We start from the raw sequence: 18,964 nt of genomic DNA on the forward strand, positions 1-18,964 counted from the left end.
ATAAAATCCCATAACACACAATTAGATTTGACAAACCAGAGATTTTAGACTGCTACAATTTTAATATTATTTTTTCATTTAAAAACAGAATTTATTATTTGCCATACACAGAACTTGGTCTGTAATCAGGATTTACCATTTTAGTGTTGATACAAGGCTCTTGTTCTTACTAAACATAGCCTTTAATTGGCTTTAGAGTCCAGATCTCAATTTTATTGAGACTATGTGGCACAAATGGAAAAAACTGACATTCATCATCACAAGAGCTTAAGCTATTTTGCAATAAAAAAAATAAATAAAAAAAATCAGTCTCTGCTGGTAAGGACATATTCCAGAAATAGGGGTGGTTTTACAAAGTATTGAATCAGGGGGGCTAAAATCAAATTCATGTCACACTTTTCAGATTTCAATAAAAAAAAAAGGTTCCTCAACTGTTTCACCTTCCACATTCACTTCACAACTCTACCCTACTTTGTGGTGGCCTATTACAGGCAGCGCAAGCAGGAAAATGTCTTTCCTGGTGGCTTTCAGTAACAACTAAAATTTAAACTCTGTAGTAAAATCATGATTTAGCTGACCAGGAATTTTGTTACCATGAATCCAGTAAAACATTCTGAAATTTGTGCTTGTAATGGGACAAACTGTGGAAAGGTTTAAGAGGCTGTGAATATCATTGCAAGGCACTGTAGTGAGAAAATCTTTTTTTCTTTTATATTTCTAAGATTGTAAGCTACATTTGTTTTTGCTCTCATATGCACCAACAGGTGTGGGCTTTTGAATGACCACATAGTAGCCATTCTGTCCTACTACTAAAATAACCCAGAAGTCATTTTAAAAAGGCGCAGAAAAAGTAGTGTTTATAGAACATTGCTATAGTTCAGACAATGCAACTTTATTAGTTTACTGCACAGTTGTAACTGTATAATGAATATAAAAACAAGCAAACGATACAAACAGAGATTGTATTGGGGAAAGAAAGGAACAATAAAACTCTTAAAGTGCATCACATCTAAAGGTGCTTTTTTTTTTAAAGAAGATCAATACATTAAGGTTAAATGAATTCCTTCTCAGAAGGAAAAGTTTAAAGAAAAAGCACAACAGTTTATTTTTTATGAAATATTTTTAGACATAGTCAGAAAAAAAAAATCAACACCAAAAAGGGACAGGACATATTAGCAGATCCACAGAAACACACACGCTTTAGTGCTATTATGGTAAAAGAAAAACAATAGAAAAGTAAAAACAATATAAAGTAAAAAAACAAAACAAATTGGTTTAACTCCCTTATGTTTGTCCAGTCTGGGGGAATATCATCTCCAAGCCTCACACATGAGTGGAGGACTTAGGTGGAGAATGTGCGAGGAACACCGACTCGCTGACATTGCTGGAGAAGCTGGTGTGGTAGCTCGGGCTGCTGGGACTCCTGGGACTCCTGGGCTGGAATTTGGACCGTTTGACCGGCTGGTTGTTCTGCGCCTGGCATAGCTTCTGGATCAGGAAGCGTTTGTCCCGGCCCTCCTGAGAAACAACGAGCCACAAACACGACGGATTTCAGTACATGCCGGTTATAAACTGGCAAACCTTCACTTTGCATTTTATCCAGTATACATACCGTAGCTAGCTGCTCCCTCAGTTGATTAATGACTCTCTTGTGAGCTCCGGCAAGTGCAATCACATAAAACATGGCCAGACTGGGGGGGAAAAGAAAAAGAAAAATGTTTAGATTCTGCCATAAAGAGGATAAGAAGTTTCTATTAAAGGTGTAGGAACCCAGCAGGCTCAATAAAAACTGCTGGATTTCTTTAGATAGGAAAATTTTTACCAATCTGTCTGACAGATTGGACTGAGATGACATGTGTTAAATAAAATTGAATTGAATTGAAATACTAGACTGGCGACCCACCATGTAACAACAAAGAAAGAGACAGCAAAGGCCTCCGATGAGAGCGCGAAGAGGAGCTTTTTGGCTCCTTCTGGCATCTGCGATACCGTCACTGGAAGAACCTCCCAGGAGGTGGTGTAGTTGACGAACGGTCCGCACGCCTTCGAACAGCTTATCCTGCACACACAGGGAGGCAAGTGTCCACAGATATCAAAACAGAGACGGAATCAGGGCCGGAAATGCGGAATTGTCACAAATTAAAGAATACGTGTATGCACATTTACTGTAATTGCATCAATTTTGCATCTGATGCAAGTAGGATTAAAACTCGGCGATAAATCCGGGAGATGTGTGGGATTTCAGGACCATTGAAGAAAAAAAAAAGTCTGAAAAGCTAATTTAGTTTTTAAAAGGAAACTCAAATGTGACACATTCATTACATCCACATACATTTAAAGAATCCATTTCTGTAAATACAAAAAGAAATTATACCATATCAGAGTAATCAAGGAAGATTCTTTTAATACAGAACTTATGGCCAACTGAAAAGTACGTCAATGTACTATAAAGCACATGCACTCAATACTTGGCCCAGCTCCATTTGAATGAATGATTGTCTGCGCGGGGGGGGGGGTTCCCCACTCCTAAAACGCCTGAGTGGGGCTTCGCTTTTTCTATCACATCGTTTCCTCTAAAAGGGACACATCGTGCTTTTTAATGCCTTTCTTTTCCACTTTTAAAACCATGCAGTTGTGGTCTATATAAAGTGGAACCGCAATGCATTGGTCTGAATGCTGGGGGACGGTGTGATGAATCGTGTAGGTTAACATACCCAACATCTTTAGCCCATCCTTCAGCTTGGACTACAAAATCACAGTGGAAAGAAAACCTAAAAAAAGGTGGATTCACAAAATTGGTAAGCCTGAAGTCCGTGGCCTTGTTTAACCGCTGTATAGCAAATACTGGGACGTTTATGTTCAAAAGGCGTTGTAGAGAATAGAGAAAATGGAACGGGTTGAAAAATATGACCCAATCAGAATATAACATATCTACGAAGCACTTGGACAGATTGCATTAAAAATGTCTGCACTCCCACAGACTCCAAGTACACAACAAAATGTACTTCAGGGCTAAAAAGTTAGCCCCTTTAACATGCTTGGCTGCAGTCAGTAACAGTGTGTTGGACAACGGTCGACTCAGTGGCCTCCCCCACGGTTGTCAAAATATGGCCATAACGTACGATTACAATGTTTAATATCCAAAACTGAATTTTCCTTCGATGTAAGCCATATTCATCAAATTACCATAGAGACATTAAATGTATCACCAGCTATGTTTACATGCACAAAATTTCACAATCGGATTGTAATGCATTGGAATTCAAAAATAAGCGGATTGTACTGTTTATATGGGCACACAGTCAATTCATCTGATCATGATGTGCGTGTATATGCGCCTGGCTTTATTCAGAGGAGAACCACTCTCACATAAGCAGCTATGAAATTTCCCTGAAAAAAAAAAAAAAAAAAAAAAACAGAAGAGGAACTTCTGTCTTTGCTAAACAACAAGAAGTAGCAAACAAAGCAGTATTGTACCAGTTTGTTTGTCTTCCGAGCGCCCAGGCTGGACTTGCACGAGGTTCTACTTACGGTTAAAACGTTACTGAGTAAATCATTTTGAGCTCTTTAATATTTCGAATAGAAAGCTCGTATCGGGAGCCCCAGCAGTTTTGTTCCCCAACGTATTTCCGCCACTCAACAACACGGGGAAAACGTCACGTTTACGCCAGGCGCACATGTGCACTCGGGTCAGTTAGCCACATTCAGAATAACTTGATCCTGACAATCATTTATATGCATGTCAATCGGATTATCAGTCGGCATAAACCACCCCTCCCATTTGGAAAACAACTTCATCGCGATGGGCTTGTTTACGTGACAGTTTTACTCCGATCGGTCCTTTACTTCGATTAATTTCTCCATGTAAACATAGCTAGTGGGTGTAATAAATCAATATATGACACATTTTGTTTTCCTAGAATTACAGTAATCGTAACTTTGAGGGTACTCTGATTTATAAAGAAGTCCTTGCATTTTAATAATAATAATAATAATAATAATAATAATAATAATAATAATAATAATGTTTGTTTATTTTCTGTCATGAAACGCGGATGTCAGACCCAAGCAAAAACGTCCGCTGGTACCACACTTACTGAGCTAAGCTGACAGCGATGGGCAGGCTGGCGAGAAACAGGCCGATCAGCAACACAACCAGGAAGAAGAAGTGGGAGCTGGACGCCCGAAACGGCCGCGTGGCTGGACGGCAGTTTTTGATCAACGACACCTAAAGGAGATGACGGGCAAAAACAAATAAACGAAGCACGAAGAAAAACACTGAAATGGTTTTAAAAGTACTCCGATCTGTTTCCAGATTTGAAAGCTTAGTTGTTGTCGTTGTTGTTTTTTAAAGCGCTAACCTTCTTAATGTAGAAGATAAAGAAGTACTTGATGGTGCAGATGGCAGGAAGCATAGGGCAGAAGAAGGTGCCGATCCAGCAGATGGTCTGACCGTAGACTATTTCCAGCACGTTTTGAGGAATAGCAAACTCCTGCTGGCCCCACCACTTAGCCAGGCCACACTGACTGTACTTTACTATCAGCCTGTGCAGGATAAGAAACGCAGCCGTTAGAAAGCACAGAGAGACAAGTAACTGCTGTAAAAAAAAACTACTGTGTTCATGTAGAAAAAGCCAGAGCGAAAAACCCAATAACATTCAAATTATATTAATCAGAACAATAAACATGGAAATAATATAAAGAAAAAAACAAGTTCTGATGGCAAAAATAAACACCTATAAGCGATGGCATCTCATGTAATGACTAACATAAGACATCTGAATAGTTGAGCATCACACTTGCTGTGTTGGACCGTATGGGACCGCCGAGCTGAAGGTTAAACTCTGAACAGTCCCGAAACAAAGCCACAACACAAAAAGGCCGCTTTTTTTTTCTCTGAAGATTTAGGCATAGGCTGGGCACTGGTCTCAAGGTCATTGTTTTATAAAGTTAAGGAAAATCTGTCCACAAATACCTGAAATCTATTTTAATAAGACAGAAATAGCTTCAGCCAGTTTTCTGAGTATCGCATCAATGACTCAATATTAACGTTACTCTTCGTTTATCTCAAGCTACGCTATACAGACACTTCAATCACCCGGGCACGCAGGATGCCTTAAGGCACAATTTATGGCAGAATTATTCTTGATTAATTTGGTCAAATAAATATCTGACCAGTTCGCAGTCAGAGTAGTGAAATTACAATCTCAGGCTCTGACTTGATCGCGTGATGTGAAAAGAAAATGAGATGCAAACATCCCAGCAGAAGTAACCTACCCTGCCCTGACCCGGTTACTGAATCCCAAACAACGGATCATAATACACACACACACACACACACACACACACACACACCAGCACCTGACGTTCCACACCATCTCCTTAATTTTCCCATGTTTAGACCCCCACCTGTTGTGGGTTCAATACAGGTCAGCACTAACCTCAGTGCTTTAGCCATACACGCTGGTTTCTGTGAAACCCGGCCCGTTTGTAGTCTACTGATCTAAAATCTTCTCTAAATCGTGCAGAGTTGATCTAATCTGTCTTAAATAATACATAACAACCCGACTGACTCTTTGCTTCCTGCAGCCATTCTCTGATTCAGAGTCAATAGGTCAGTCTGTAACATTGCATTTCTGTGCCGTGAATTGGGCAAATGAAGCAACAAAACTGCGAATAGGTGCAGCAGACGAGTGAATAGAGCGAAACGAAATTTCGTTCGAGTTCAACAATCTGAACTTTTCTGTTAATTTGTGTCTCATTAAGGGTCCTCCTTGTGCATTTATTTAATCATGAAAATGCTTTTTATGTTTTACATATTTAGACAGCACAAATAGGCTAGATTTCTACTGACCGAAGACCAAAGTACTCGCTGAACCAGGTGCGCCTCTGGATGTCGTTTATCAGCTTTCCACATTACAAAAAAAACAGGCCTTGTTTGCTTTCTGTGTGAACGTACCCTTTGCAACATCCATGTGAACCCCAGCGGGCAGATTGCCTTGAAATAGAATATCCGTCTTTCCTCACATTAACCACCAGTGGTCATTTTATGAATGATAGGTAGTTATAATAATCAGACTTCCTTAAAAACGTTTTGCTCAAAGCATTTCTTGCTCGCATTTAGTACAACCTAAATTTCAAGCTGTATTAAGCAGTTTTTTTTGTTGGACTGAGATAGTCTTACTTTCGAGGAAACTCCACAAAGAGGGTGACTGCCGCTATAATGATGAAGTCAAATATGGTGAGTTTGTACATCTCCTGGCCCACACGGGTCTCCCAGCACTGCAGAACAAAAACACGAACGCACAGAGATGGGTTAAGCAGAGAATGACGGATCAAATCCAACCAAACACACATTCTGCTTTCCACAACGAGCTTTAGCTAAACGATAAAGTACAGATCTGTGGATATGTGTTGGAAATTGAAAAGATGTTCACTAAATCGAACACCAATAAATAACCAGAAAGTGCTGGAAGTCTGCTAAAGAGAGTTTAAAGAGCTTAAGTTTAGTAACAAGCTGAACACATGACCGCTGACAGGAGGGCCAACCAGGTTAGTTGACCCAGACCTTCCAACCATCAAACTATAGTCAAGAATTTATTTTTATTTTTGTCAAAATAAGGCCGTTCTGTGAAGAAAGCCTAACATGAAATCTTCAGTTTCTTCTCTTGAAGTTGTCCTTGTAGCAGAGGTACGACCTCGGACAAAAGCAAAACAGCTCTTTTCAGGCTCAAAGCTGTCCACGGTACACTTTATAGTCTAACCACTTCTACATTTAGTTTGTTTTTAGCCGTAGAGTTTAGCAACTCCAACCGGCAAGATTTTTTCCAGCGCATTTCTGCTTAACAGCCCGTTACGCTTACAATTGCCAAACATAACGCTGAAATTAGACCGTGAGCGTAACGGTGCTACGTGCTAAGCTAACAGTATGACACGGGTATTTGAGAGAAACATAAACTCAAGCGCATCAGCAAAAGTTGTAAACCGCCCAGACATCAGACCCGTAAGCTAGTGCTAGCTGTTATATACACCACGCAACGCTCCCCTGCTTCAATGCATAATGAAAAAGCTAAAGAACACACAAACATGCGTTCAGTCTTTGTTGTCTATAAGTTAATGTTTCAATTAATTTTTAAGTGGTACAGGAAAAGGATACACAAGCCTAGACCGCCCTCTTGTGGCTATAGACGGTAATGTTTACTCCTAGGTTCATGCTGGTCAGTATGAACTACCATTTAAATTTTATAGATAAACTATGAAAAAAAAAAATCCGACTTACAATCCAAAAAAATTCTGTAATACGTTAAAAGAGGAAACTATGCTGCTTGTTAAATATATGTTTCAAAGGCCCTTTGAAAGGAGACTCACAGGATATATTTAGAGGAGTAGGAGGTTCTTTGATTGTAGTCCAGGACAACTGGACTACAATGCGTGCAACTAAACTGTTTTTTTAACAAGAACTCATTCTGAAGCCAGAGTGCATTTAAATGGCCTTGTAAAAATATATAAACACCTTCTTCGCCTTTTATCAGGTCACAAACCACCTTTAGCTGGAGGTACGGCTGGAGGTCTTTAGTCTCTACCAGCTTTGCACATCGACAAAAATTTAATATAGAAGATTATACAGAAATATTCGCCAATTCTTTGCAAAAAATATCTTATTTTATATATTTATTTCTGATTTTAAATAAATATAAGCTTGGAGAGTAAAACAGAATATAAATCGAATGTGACATATTATTTTAAAATGAAACAGACAGCAACGCACACAGTCTGTGGAGACCTGTTTGCACCCGATGTTATTTACACCCATCAGTAAAGAGTATGAACGTAAATCCGTAAAATCAAGCCCTAAAACTGTAGGCCTTTTTGTAAAAAATAATAAAAATAATAACGTACATAATTTGTGTTTGGTGTAACATAGAACCACAATAAAATACATGCAGTTTTGTGGTTGTAACGTGACAAAATGTGAAGCTATTTTGTCTTTAACTATTTTTGTATTAATTCAGGTGAAAAACGACGTACTGAGTAGAGTTCATGGTTGTAGCCGCAGCCACAGGATTTATCCCTGCCACAGTAGGTGATCTTAGACCAGAGAGAGAAGAGCAAAACGCCAATACTGGTCAACCGCATGAAGACACACCTGTGGAGAGAGGATCAAGTTAGGAGGACGGCAGCGACTGTTCAAGCTAACTGAGCAGGATGGGAACAACAGGAGGGTTTAACACATGGACGTTCCACTGAACCTCATGAGAGTAAAGCGGATTTCAAAGGCGGGTGAGTAATCTTCATAGTTGATGATGACAGAGAAGAGGAGCGGAGTGATGAAGTTGGCCAAGGTGATCACTATGGAGGGCAGGTACTCATAGATGAGATCCGTGATGAAATTCACCTGCACGGAGGAAACAGCTGCATTAGAAGTGTTTACGCCGGTGATGTAGCAGATAGGAAACACAGGATCCCTCCATATTGCTCTACAACGAAACTCCATGCTTTCCCAGACTCCAACCTCTGTTCAATGTCCAGCTATTATCTTATTCATAGATGTACAAGTTGAATGTTAACTTATATAAATACTTCGCAAATCCACAGGCTTTCAATCCGCAAACCACAAAAGTGATGAAAACCAGAGGCGGTGAGCGAGCAGAGAAGCACCGATCAGACGTTCCCTGGACGGTACCGATAAACGGATCAATGCACATTGTGCTGGTTGATGCTTATAGACTAAGGCTACGTTCACACTGCAGCCTGAAGTGACCCAATTCCGATTTTTTTTGCCCATATGCGACCTGGATCTGATCTTTTTATGACAGTCTGAACAACACAGATCGGATTTTTTTCAAATGTGACCCAGGCCACTTGGATATGTGGTCCTGAATCCGATACGTTTCTGATCTTTTCAAATGCGACCTGTGTCTGTACGGCCAGGTCGCATTCATCCGACCTGTACGTCACCGATACTTGACAAACGTCACTAACGGTGGACCTGGCAATGCCAAAGATGTTGGCTAAAAAAAAAAATAGGTTGGCTATTGTGCGGTAACAAACAGCTGTTGCAAGTCAATACAGCCCCACGGCAACGTGTTTACTCGCTGCTATAGCCGTATGAATGAAGTCCGTATCAGTAAAGCCGTGTTGGCTCCGGTTGGAGAATAACGTAAAGAACGCAAGATACGCTGCAGCATTACGATCCATGTTTACTTCCGCAAACAATGAGCTCGCTTGCTACGTGTGATGTCATTGCGTCCGCTACTGTGCATGCGGGACGCTTAGGTGTATGAATGCAGTTCACACAGGAGATCACATACAAGTCGCATATATTTGGAAATGTGAACGGACATGCAAAACAATCCGATTTCACAAAAAAATCGGAATTGAGCATCAAGGCCTGCAGTGTGAACGTAGCCAAAGAACAGTGGGAGTTCTTAGCTTTGATGACTTTAGGAATAGATAAAAACACATTTGATTTCTTCGAAATTAACATTTGAGATTTTTTTTTTTTTTGAGATGAATGAGGGGGAATGCGCATCGGATTCTGATCTCTGTTGATTTATTGCTGCATTTAAGTGAGGAAATAAAGACGGGGAAGGCTGCGGGTTATCTACCAATTCAGTGGTTTAAATATAACTGGGTTAATCTCTGTCATTTCCTGGTAAATATATGGACCTAAGATTCCCAAGATTGCTACGCCTAAAGCATTGAACTCATGACTTCATGTTGTCGATAAAGAGACGCTGATCAATACGGTACCAATGGCCAAGGTGGAGGCAGTCGGTGTAAAAAGATCTTGCTTAAGCGATTTTTTAACAGGGAAAGACAGAGAGACAAGGGGAGAAGTCACAATAAACAACGTTAAAAGAAAAATTCAGTCAGTAGTACCTTGGTTTTATTGATTTCTGCTTCCTGGGAGAGGTTGGTGGCAACATAAATGCCGTAGAAGCAAGCGGCCAGCACCCCGATGACAAAAAGGTTGAGGATGGCGCGGAGGAAATAAATACGACACTTATCCTTTCTGGTTCGTTCCGCTATTTTCTGCTTGATCCTCTCCTCCTCCAAATCAGTCTGAGGACACAGAAAACAGGACCTGGTGTCAAAGTGGGAAAAAAAAGAACAGAAAAGACGAGACACAGGACCTGAAGCAGGAGATCATATGGTCTTGGGCCAATATTTAGAGAGAACCGGCCTCTTTATTTGTGCTCGTTGCACAGCGCTATCAATTATGTGTTTTACTAAACAACCGAATTCTGAAATGATCACTATTTTTAGGCAATGACAAAGATGTTTTTGTGACACAAAAAAAGGGGAAAAAGAGCTTAAAAGGGGTTCTTTGATAACTATTCATTACACCGTTAACCGTGATGCCTTTTGCACTTACCGGTCAATAACAGAGGAGCAACATGGGAATAGCTTCTGTGAATATCCACAGAAATATCGTACAGAAATACATCTTACTTATGCACAACAGAAGTTTATGTACAATTGTCATCGTCTAGAATGTCACATTAAATGTGGGCTTTAAATTATGTATCTTAGACATGTTATTTTTCTATTCGATTTTATATTTATTTATTTATTAAAGAGGAGCTAACAGCATAAGTTTTTTATTTATTTATAATGGATTTTTTTGACTGTAGACTGTGTCAAAATGGTGTGTGAGGGGACAAATATAAATGTAGGGTATATGAACTTTTGCTTAAATGCCCCATCGTACGTTCTAGAGAAGCTACACAGTTTTGTGGCCATAAGCAGGCATCTGATGCAGCTCTGGGTGGATATTTGATCACATTTTTTTAATTAAGAAAATCTTTTATTTAATTTTTTTTGGTTTGCTGCAACCGTCTCGGCTTTTATGCAGATCAAATCTTCAATAGAGCTCGGGGCCATTCCTGAAGCCAAGAGTTGGCGTGCTTTGTTATTTTTTTACAGCACGTTGTGCTGCGGGTTTGGAAACATTGTCCTGCTGGAACACGCAGAGCTCACGTTTCAACCTGTTCTTCAAGTATGAGCACATCTCCTCCATTTTAGTTTCACTCCACTGGCTTCCTATGCCTAACCCTAAACCTTTTAGGATTCGTTTTAAAGTTATTTTATTTGTTTGTAAAGGTGTCCATGGCCCTTAATACCTTTGTGAGCCATCAGCTGATCAGCTGCTCCTCAGTGTGCCCAAAACACTCAGTCACCTTGGGTGTGATTAACATGTTTTTATTTTTTTTATTTTAGTACTGTGAATGGGCTTTTGTTTTAATGTTTCTTATGTATTCTTTACAGCACTTTAATTTGGGTAGAACTACCAATGAAACAGGCCCTCAGCATGACAGTTGCCACAGTAGTCTTGGATTTGAAAGATTGTTTTCCCTTCTCCCAACATTGTTGTTGCCAAATGGCTCCAGCTTATTTTCATCTGGCCATAAAAACCTTCGTCACACAGTGTTTAGCTTTTAGTTCTCACTCAGTTAATTTCAGTCCCTCCTCTTACCGTGGACACTGTTGTCTCATATATATTTATATTCAGGGATGGGTACCGAACTTGGTACTTTTATAGGTACCGACCGAATTCCCTTGGTACTAACGAGTACCTATTCACGTAAAATCTAACAATACCATGTTTCGGTACCTGAACGCACCATTGTGACACTCAGGGAGTGGAAAGGTGACATGAACACAGCACTGCGTGCACAAGAGCGTAATGACGTCAGTAGCCGTCGGTCCAGTCCACAAAGCAAGCATGGCTGATGGAAAGCGCTCGAGGGTATTGGCTCCACTTTCCAAAATGCGATGCCAATTCCGCTCGCTGCAATATTTGTGATATCTGAGAAAGTGCCTGGTCACTGTGGCCAGTTTAGCAACTTTTCTAGCAACCTTTTTTTTTTTTTAAAAAAAGCAACTGGAGACAAATCGACTTTTTTCTGTGTTATTGGTGACTACTGGTGAATGCGCCGCTCTTTCTGCAGGTACCGTCTTCAGGCAGCAGCGAGTGCTGCTGTGAGCTCCGTCCTGCTTCTTCATATAGTGTCTCACACTCGTTCTGAAACCCGCCTGCAGTCAGAGAGGCTCTCCGTTCCCACATGGCATATTTATCCCACCCTGGATTACAAAGCGGGATAAAATGTGTTTTTAATGTAGTGTTTTTTTTTTCTTCTCTGAAACGGTTGCAATAAAATATTTCCCTGAATTTTATCCACACACAGCTTCAGTCCCCTTTCCATCCAGTTCGCTCTCAAGCACTGTCATAAAATTCATAAATTATTTCATTAGGTTCATTTGTAGATCCAAACAAGTTTATATAAGGAGAAATAAATATGTTAAAGTGAAACATTTCGAGGTTCTATTTTTACACTAATTAACATTTATTACCAGATAAACACACACAAGAGTACCGAAAATAGGTACCGTTGAGTATCGTATATAGATTCCCAGGTACCGGGTAAACGGTACCGTTTTGCTTAAAATGTGAAAGGTACCCATCCCTATAGATATTACAGCCTAATATAGGTTTGATCCAAAGGTGAACTCTGGAAAAGAGGGGCGATCAAACAGCACAGTTATCCCAAACACGTGGAACGAACCAAACAGGTTAACTTTAAGCCTCCATAATGGCCCTGACCTCAGTGACCTCCCAATGAAAACAGTATTTACCATGTTTAAGCCGGGTCTACATTAGAAAACCAACCAGTTTAAATAAACTTCCAGCTTTTCTTCCTAAAAAAGCGAAGCTATGTGCAGTCACAATTATTCCAAGACCTCGGGGATGACTACAAAAACCGTTTGGTTTCTCTGCAGCTTGCTCAGGGTAACTGATCCAAATTTGAGCCTGTCTATGCGCGTATAGTTTTCAGCCTGCGGGAAAAGAGAATCCACATTAAAGTCACCAGCTTCTTGTTTATGAAATTCACTAAAATGGAATGCTTTATAATTATTCCACACTGGGAAAAAAAAAAAAGACTCAAATGGATCATTGAGAGCCCAAAATGAAACTGAAAATCTTGCTGATGATGAGTGTAATTTTTCTTACTAGTACTGTATTCCTACATGAACAGTGAACTTTAAATGATTCGAGCTCTCCATCCAAATCCCTGCTTCCAGCTCCGTTTGAAACTGGCTGCCAGGCTTAAAACTGAGCTGACCTTGAGCTCGTAGAGCAGGCTGCTTCTCTTCAGCTTTGCCGCGTTCTCGTTGCTGATGCAGCAATCCCAGCCCGCAAAGATCTTGTTGCAAAAGCTTTGAAAGCGATCCTCGTCCTGGACCAGGTGGCGCTTGAATCCGGTAGCAGACCTTAAGGGATCACAAAACGGAAGCACACTGAGCGGCACACAAGCTTAGGGATTTTTTTTTTTAGCAGGTTGTCTTTTTTTTTTTAAATACCTTTTAACAATCCAGAAGAGACTTAGGAGAAGGTACGCCACAGTTGCTAGGAGATAAGCCAGCGCCAAGTTGTACGTGGAATTCACTTTTGGAAAGTGGATTTTGTCCACTTTGTAGTAGCCATAGAAAAGCAAAGTCTGTTCCAGAAAGCCCTGGAGATAAAACACAATGATTAAATCCTGGCTGACCCTAGCTTTATATGCCAGTCTTTTTTCAAAATTTGACGTTTAATGCGTTAATGGACTGATTCTTGAAGTACTTAAAATCAAGCCAAGTGGTTGATTCCTATCAGGAGTCATGTTTCAGAGAGCTGTGACACAGCAAGAAGAAAAACACTATTCAGACGAGCCTACTTCTCATTTAAAGGGACCCCATATAGTTGGAATAGTTTTCCACCAGCAATAAAACAGTTAAACTTTTAGAGTTTCTACATCCCAGGTGGAAAAACATAAATAAATGCTTAATCAGAGATAAATTTGAATCCAATAAGTCTTCACAGCCTGCTATAGTCAGCACATTTCTGTATGATCTGCTATTAATTTGAGTCACTTGTCTTCCTGTTTGTGTGTTTCTCTTAAGTCGTATTTTATTGTTTTGGCTTTAAAGGGTTAACTTTTCAAAAGTCAAAAGGACTTTCAACATTTTTCATGTTGAAGTCCTGGAGTTTTTACTCCCAACCTACCACAGTTCTCTGTTAGGGCTGCGTATCGACGCTAATTCACAGAACCGATTCAATTCCAATTTTCATGATTTATTAATCGATGCTTTTTGATCCGATTACAAATTGATTCGCTGGTATTTAAAACATTTTTAAGCCTTTACCTGAATCACATGACTATATTGTTACGCAACACATTCATACTAGTATTATATTAACATTCAATAGCAAATAAATACAGTAACGGTAGTTAATTTGGCGGCTGTAAGGGCCAAACCTCTCCCTGAATGTTGTTTTTTAACAAACACGCTGTGGGGCAGAAAACCCAAACAGACCCAGAGTAGAAAACTGAGGACACCAGAGATCTCTACGGCTGCTTTTTGGACACTAACCTGGTGCGTTATTAAAAATACAACATTAAAAATTCACTTCCTGGAGTGGATTGTGAGCTGGAAATGCTGCCCACACATTTAAGCCCATAGTGGAAAATGCATTTTTTTGGTAAATTGATCTTTGGTTATATGAATCGATCTTTAGGAATTAATATGAAAATCGATTCAGAATTGGAAAATTAGAAAAAAAAAATTGTAAACATAGCTCAATTCTCTGTGCTTTTTAGCCCATTTTAAAATCTTAAAAAGTTCCGTCCGTTTACCGACTATGAAAGGATTGTGGACAGACGTATCCAGCATCAAGCTGCAATGCACAGAGACGTACCTCGCCAGAGAGCAGGTCTGAAATATGCTGGTGAAAGTTGACGAGGCCCCTGCGAGCGGTGCTCGGATAGATGCTGCAATTACCCCCTGTAGAGAAAACCCAGTGAGACACAGGCCATTCAGCACCTCATCCTTAGTGTGAGCTTCATGGTCGACACAAAACAAGCGAGTCCACGCACCGTCGCGCTGGTTGTAGGTGACGTTTCCTGACGCGTGGGGGGCGACGATGATGGGAAGCATGACCAAGCTGAACATGAGCAGAAAAATGATCAGGTTGAGCGCAACCAGGAAGCGCAGAAAGGAGAAGTAGGACAGGATCCCTGTCCCAAACATCCCTAGAAACAAGTTAAAGAGAAATATAAGTAAAAGGGTGTGACCAAAAAAAAAAAAAAAAAAAAAACGTCTTTGCACCTAAAGCACAAAGTTTCTTTAACTCACCCTCTATCTGGTGGATGTCCCGCCTCCAGAGCTTCATGGAGCTAAAAAACTCCCGCGCGTCGTCCCTCAGCCTTTTCAGTGACCTGCGCGTGTTTTGCCTCCACTGTCCCCAGCTGCTTAAACCCTGATGCTCTCCCAGGCGCTCTTCTCTGCCAGGAGACACAGTCAAACAGGATGCTGCTACTTAGGCGTGGGCTGGTTACAGGTGTGCAGAGGTTTTAAGGTCCAGTGGTTTCAAAACAGCTGAAACGTTCCACCGTAGGGTTCAAATGGGTAAAATATCTTTTTTTTTTTCAGGTTATCATTAAATACCTTTAAATGATAACCTGAGAAAGTTACTGCAGCTACAGCACTCCGCAGCTGCCCCTCCCTCACCTGATGCTGCACACTGCTGGTCAGCTGGCTGAGAGAGGGCTTCTACGTTTCCTTTGCTTCGATGTAAAAGCTTTAAACTTGTTTCTACAACTTTGTCTGAAACGTTTGTGTTAATACCATAATACTGTAGCTTTAGGGTAATCATACGGCGAGAACCCTCCAGCGGCCTCCTTTCTGCTACCCCACGTGGAAAATAAGAAGCAACCCTTTTTGATCACATTAGAAGATGATGGATGAATATCGAGGAGTTTCCTACTTGTGTCTACGTTTCTCGGCCATGGATATGGGTAATTCTCTGATGGCCCGCTGCTCCATCTGACTCTTCTGCCTCTCCTCGATTCTGTTGATGGTGCTCACGCTCCTTTTCAGACTGCCGGAGAGGCTCGACCTCCCTCTTGAGTCCTTTCTCCGTTTGGTGCCAGCGATGGGCTGCTTTCTGCGGTACAGCAGGGACTGGTAGCTGGGCAGCTCGTCCAGCAGCGGGTTGCTGGTGATCCGTCCGCTGCGGTCGGTGTAGAACACTTAAAAACAAAAAAAGTAAAAAAACAAATCCGTTCATCCAAACGAAAGGAAAAAATTAAGGGCAATGACAAAATTGATTGCGACACCGAGCCGATACACCGAGCTGCTCCAAAGCAGTCGCGATTCGCAAGCACCCGCGCCGACAGGTGTGCGGCGGGTACATGCACGCCTAAGGTAGGGCAATAATAGGGCTTATTAGGGCAATAAGCGAAGGTGAAACGTCCGCTGAGAGCCTGCTAGAGCTGTGCATAGAAATCGATACAAAGATTAATATTGATGTTTTTAAAAATGATTTAATATCGATATTGTGGCTTTCGATATCTATATACCTCCCAACCCCTAGGGGGCGTTATTACAGCGTGCCATTACTGTTCACAGTGAGGAAGTGTAAGTGAGATGAATTTGCGGAATGGCCGACAGGATTTTAGAGGCGCCTTTGTCCCTAAAATCAGACGTTTGGGCACCTTTTCGGTTTCTGTGATACGTTAAATGCATTGAATCAAATGCACTTTATTTTCCTGTTAATATATCAGTGTTCAATAAATTTAACATAAATATAATATTTGGCTGGTTTTGTTGATTGAATGACTGAGCATTAATTTCAAAGTAATAAATATCAATATTGGAGTTAAAATCAAATAGTGGTGAGTTATTACCAAGAATCGTATCGAATCGGCTCATCCTATGATACCCAGCCCTAGAGTCCTCATGGCTCACAGTTTGCGCACAGTACACCCAGGTGTGTCCTCTAAGCAAGTGTGGGGGGGGGGGGGGGAGGGGGGGGATTAGTTGTAATCCCCGACAGAATTTGTGTCTGTAGCGCAGGATCCGCCGGGATAAATGCGTCCCTTATTGTTGTGCGTTACAACAGCAAGGGACGCATACGTTGATTTCACGTGGCGTCCCACATCATTATTTCAACACATTGAGAACGTTTGCCTTACAAATATAAGGATGGTCTAGGGCTGGACGATATAGAAAACAAAGCATATCGATAAAATAGAAATGATATTAATCCGATATCGATACTTATCAAGAAATTAAAAACATTTATTCTAAGTGCAGCCCTGGCCATTTTATGCTGTGGCTTCTTGACCTATTTTTTGATAGAGAACACTGAATTCAAACTCAACCTTTTACTCAACCAACTTTTGAGCAAAACTGCAAGTATTTTAAAAAACAAAAAAAAAAACAAAACGTGTGCTCTCTGAACTCTTTGATTGGGGCGGAGCTTGGTTCCTGGGTCTGCCTTTGTGATTGGTTGGGAGGATGTAACGACGTCCACCCAAAATTAATCTACATGGTTGAATGCAAAAGGAAGGAAAACTGTTATTCACTTTAACTTTTTATTGACCCCTTTTTTTTGCTATCATCGATATACATCAATCGATCAATATATATTGTTATTGAATTATCGTCCAGCCCTAGGATGGTCCCGTCTGTTTAAACTCGATTATTATAAACATTAAAGGTCAACAAGTAAACGGCTCTATGGTCATTTCCAGATGTCCAACAAAAACACCATTTGCTTTGATTGTCACAAATCACCAAAAATCCACCTTCCTGAGTTCTTCGATGGAAACAAAACAATTTTGTTGCCAGAGAGATCCCCTGAACGGATCAGAAACAGATCCCAAATGTAATTAAATTAATATTGAATAAAGATATGCTCAAAAGTATCCTAAACTGTGGCAGATCTTGATTTAAAGAGAGAGAAAGATGGAGAGAAAGAGAAGCTGGCTGCGCATGTAAAGTTGTATTCTGGGATATTAATGGAAAATTAAGTTGAAGTAAAATGTTTGCAACCCTCCAAAAAAGAAGTAGCCTAATGTTAAGTCACACCAACCCCCACCAAAACAACATTTCTAGGGGAAACACAGTGGATGGAAGATTCATTATGGGAAAACAGACATGGATGGGAGATCAGACGAAGAGAAATACAGATTATACATGAATGGATCAATTAAAGTACTAATATGTTTCCATACTCTATTTATTATTATTATTTCATTCTTAATCAAATAAATTCCCCATTCTTTGTTTACTTTAGATAACAACCCAAAAGTAATTTTTTTTTGTTTGTTTTTCTCGGTAGGTGTCTGGAGAACCACCCAAAATACGAATCCGGACGGTCAAAAAGCTAATTTTTAGAGAAACTGCTGGCATACAGGGCGGATCTAGTTACTTTGATCGCAGTTAGCACTGTTAGCCGACAAGCTAAAACCGGACAACGTTTACCTGCTTGAGAAGTTCGTAAAAAGTTGAGAATTACCTGAGTCGTCCTCCATTGTTCCCTTTTCCAAAAGAAAGACGGAGGCTTTTTAATTTATGTAAAAAGCTGCCAGCTGAAAACCGGGCTAGCAGACTCCGTCAGATCGATGGTAAACATGGGAGGTGGCGAGCCTCCAGACTACCGAGGAAGACCGACGGCTTTTTCCCCACAGACAACTTCCTGAATGCGGTTACAGCTCCTGGGCTAAGCTATGGAAGTCCGTTAACCTATGGAAGTCCGTCAACGACACAATAACTGGGGGGTGGGGGGATTTGTTGAGTTCGGTTTGGTTTAATGTTTTGGAGCTCCTTAACTGAACTTAGGTTTGCTGCTATCTCTAAATCTGGATCTCTATTACGACGTCACAACTAAGGAGATGGCATATCAGGAGGTTTCTCAGCAGTTTCAAAGGATTCAAAGATCACATGTTTGAAACTGAAACAAATACAGAAGTTAAAAGTTTATGGGCAACTTGTGTTCCTTGATTTACCCCAAACCATCTAAAAACAGTGGCACTTATAGTCCTTTATGTGGATCCTTTATGTGTCCAATGTGTGGCGCGGGGGCCATCTACGGCCCATGGACTGATTTTGTGCGGCCTTCACAACTGCAATTTAA

General features: G+C 40.6%; 1 protein-coding gene across 1 annotated transcript; it reads right to left on the minus strand.

Annotated features, from left to right (window-relative positions):
* Positions 1 to 871: 871 nt before the first annotated feature.
* LOC118563171 (transmembrane channel-like protein 7) lies at positions 872 to 18,531 on the minus strand. The gene is made up of 16 exons (XM_036137232.1): positions 18,347 to 18,531; positions 15,809 to 16,073; positions 15,178 to 15,326; positions 14,919 to 15,074; positions 14,741 to 14,826; positions 13,366 to 13,517; positions 13,128 to 13,275; positions 9,883 to 10,065; positions 8,250 to 8,395; positions 8,029 to 8,146; positions 6,185 to 6,282; positions 4,362 to 4,545; positions 4,098 to 4,228; positions 1,904 to 2,059; positions 1,613 to 1,691; positions 872 to 1,518 (listed from the first exon to the last, which is right to left on the minus strand). The coding sequence occupies exons 1-16, from the start codon at positions 18,360 to 18,362 to the stop codon at positions 1,324 to 1,326; spliced, it is 2,262 nt and encodes a 753-aa protein (XP_035993125.1). The 5' UTR covers positions 18,363 to 18,531; the 3' UTR covers positions 872 to 1,323.
* Positions 18,532 to 18,964: the final 433 nt, after the last annotated feature.

The sequence above is a fragment of the Fundulus heteroclitus genome, chromosome 5 (assembly GCF_011125445.2).
Source record: "Fundulus heteroclitus isolate FHET01 chromosome 5, MU-UCD_Fhet_4.1, whole genome shotgun sequence".
Lineage (NCBI taxonomy): Eukaryota > Metazoa > Chordata > Actinopteri > Cyprinodontiformes > Fundulidae > Fundulus > Fundulus heteroclitus.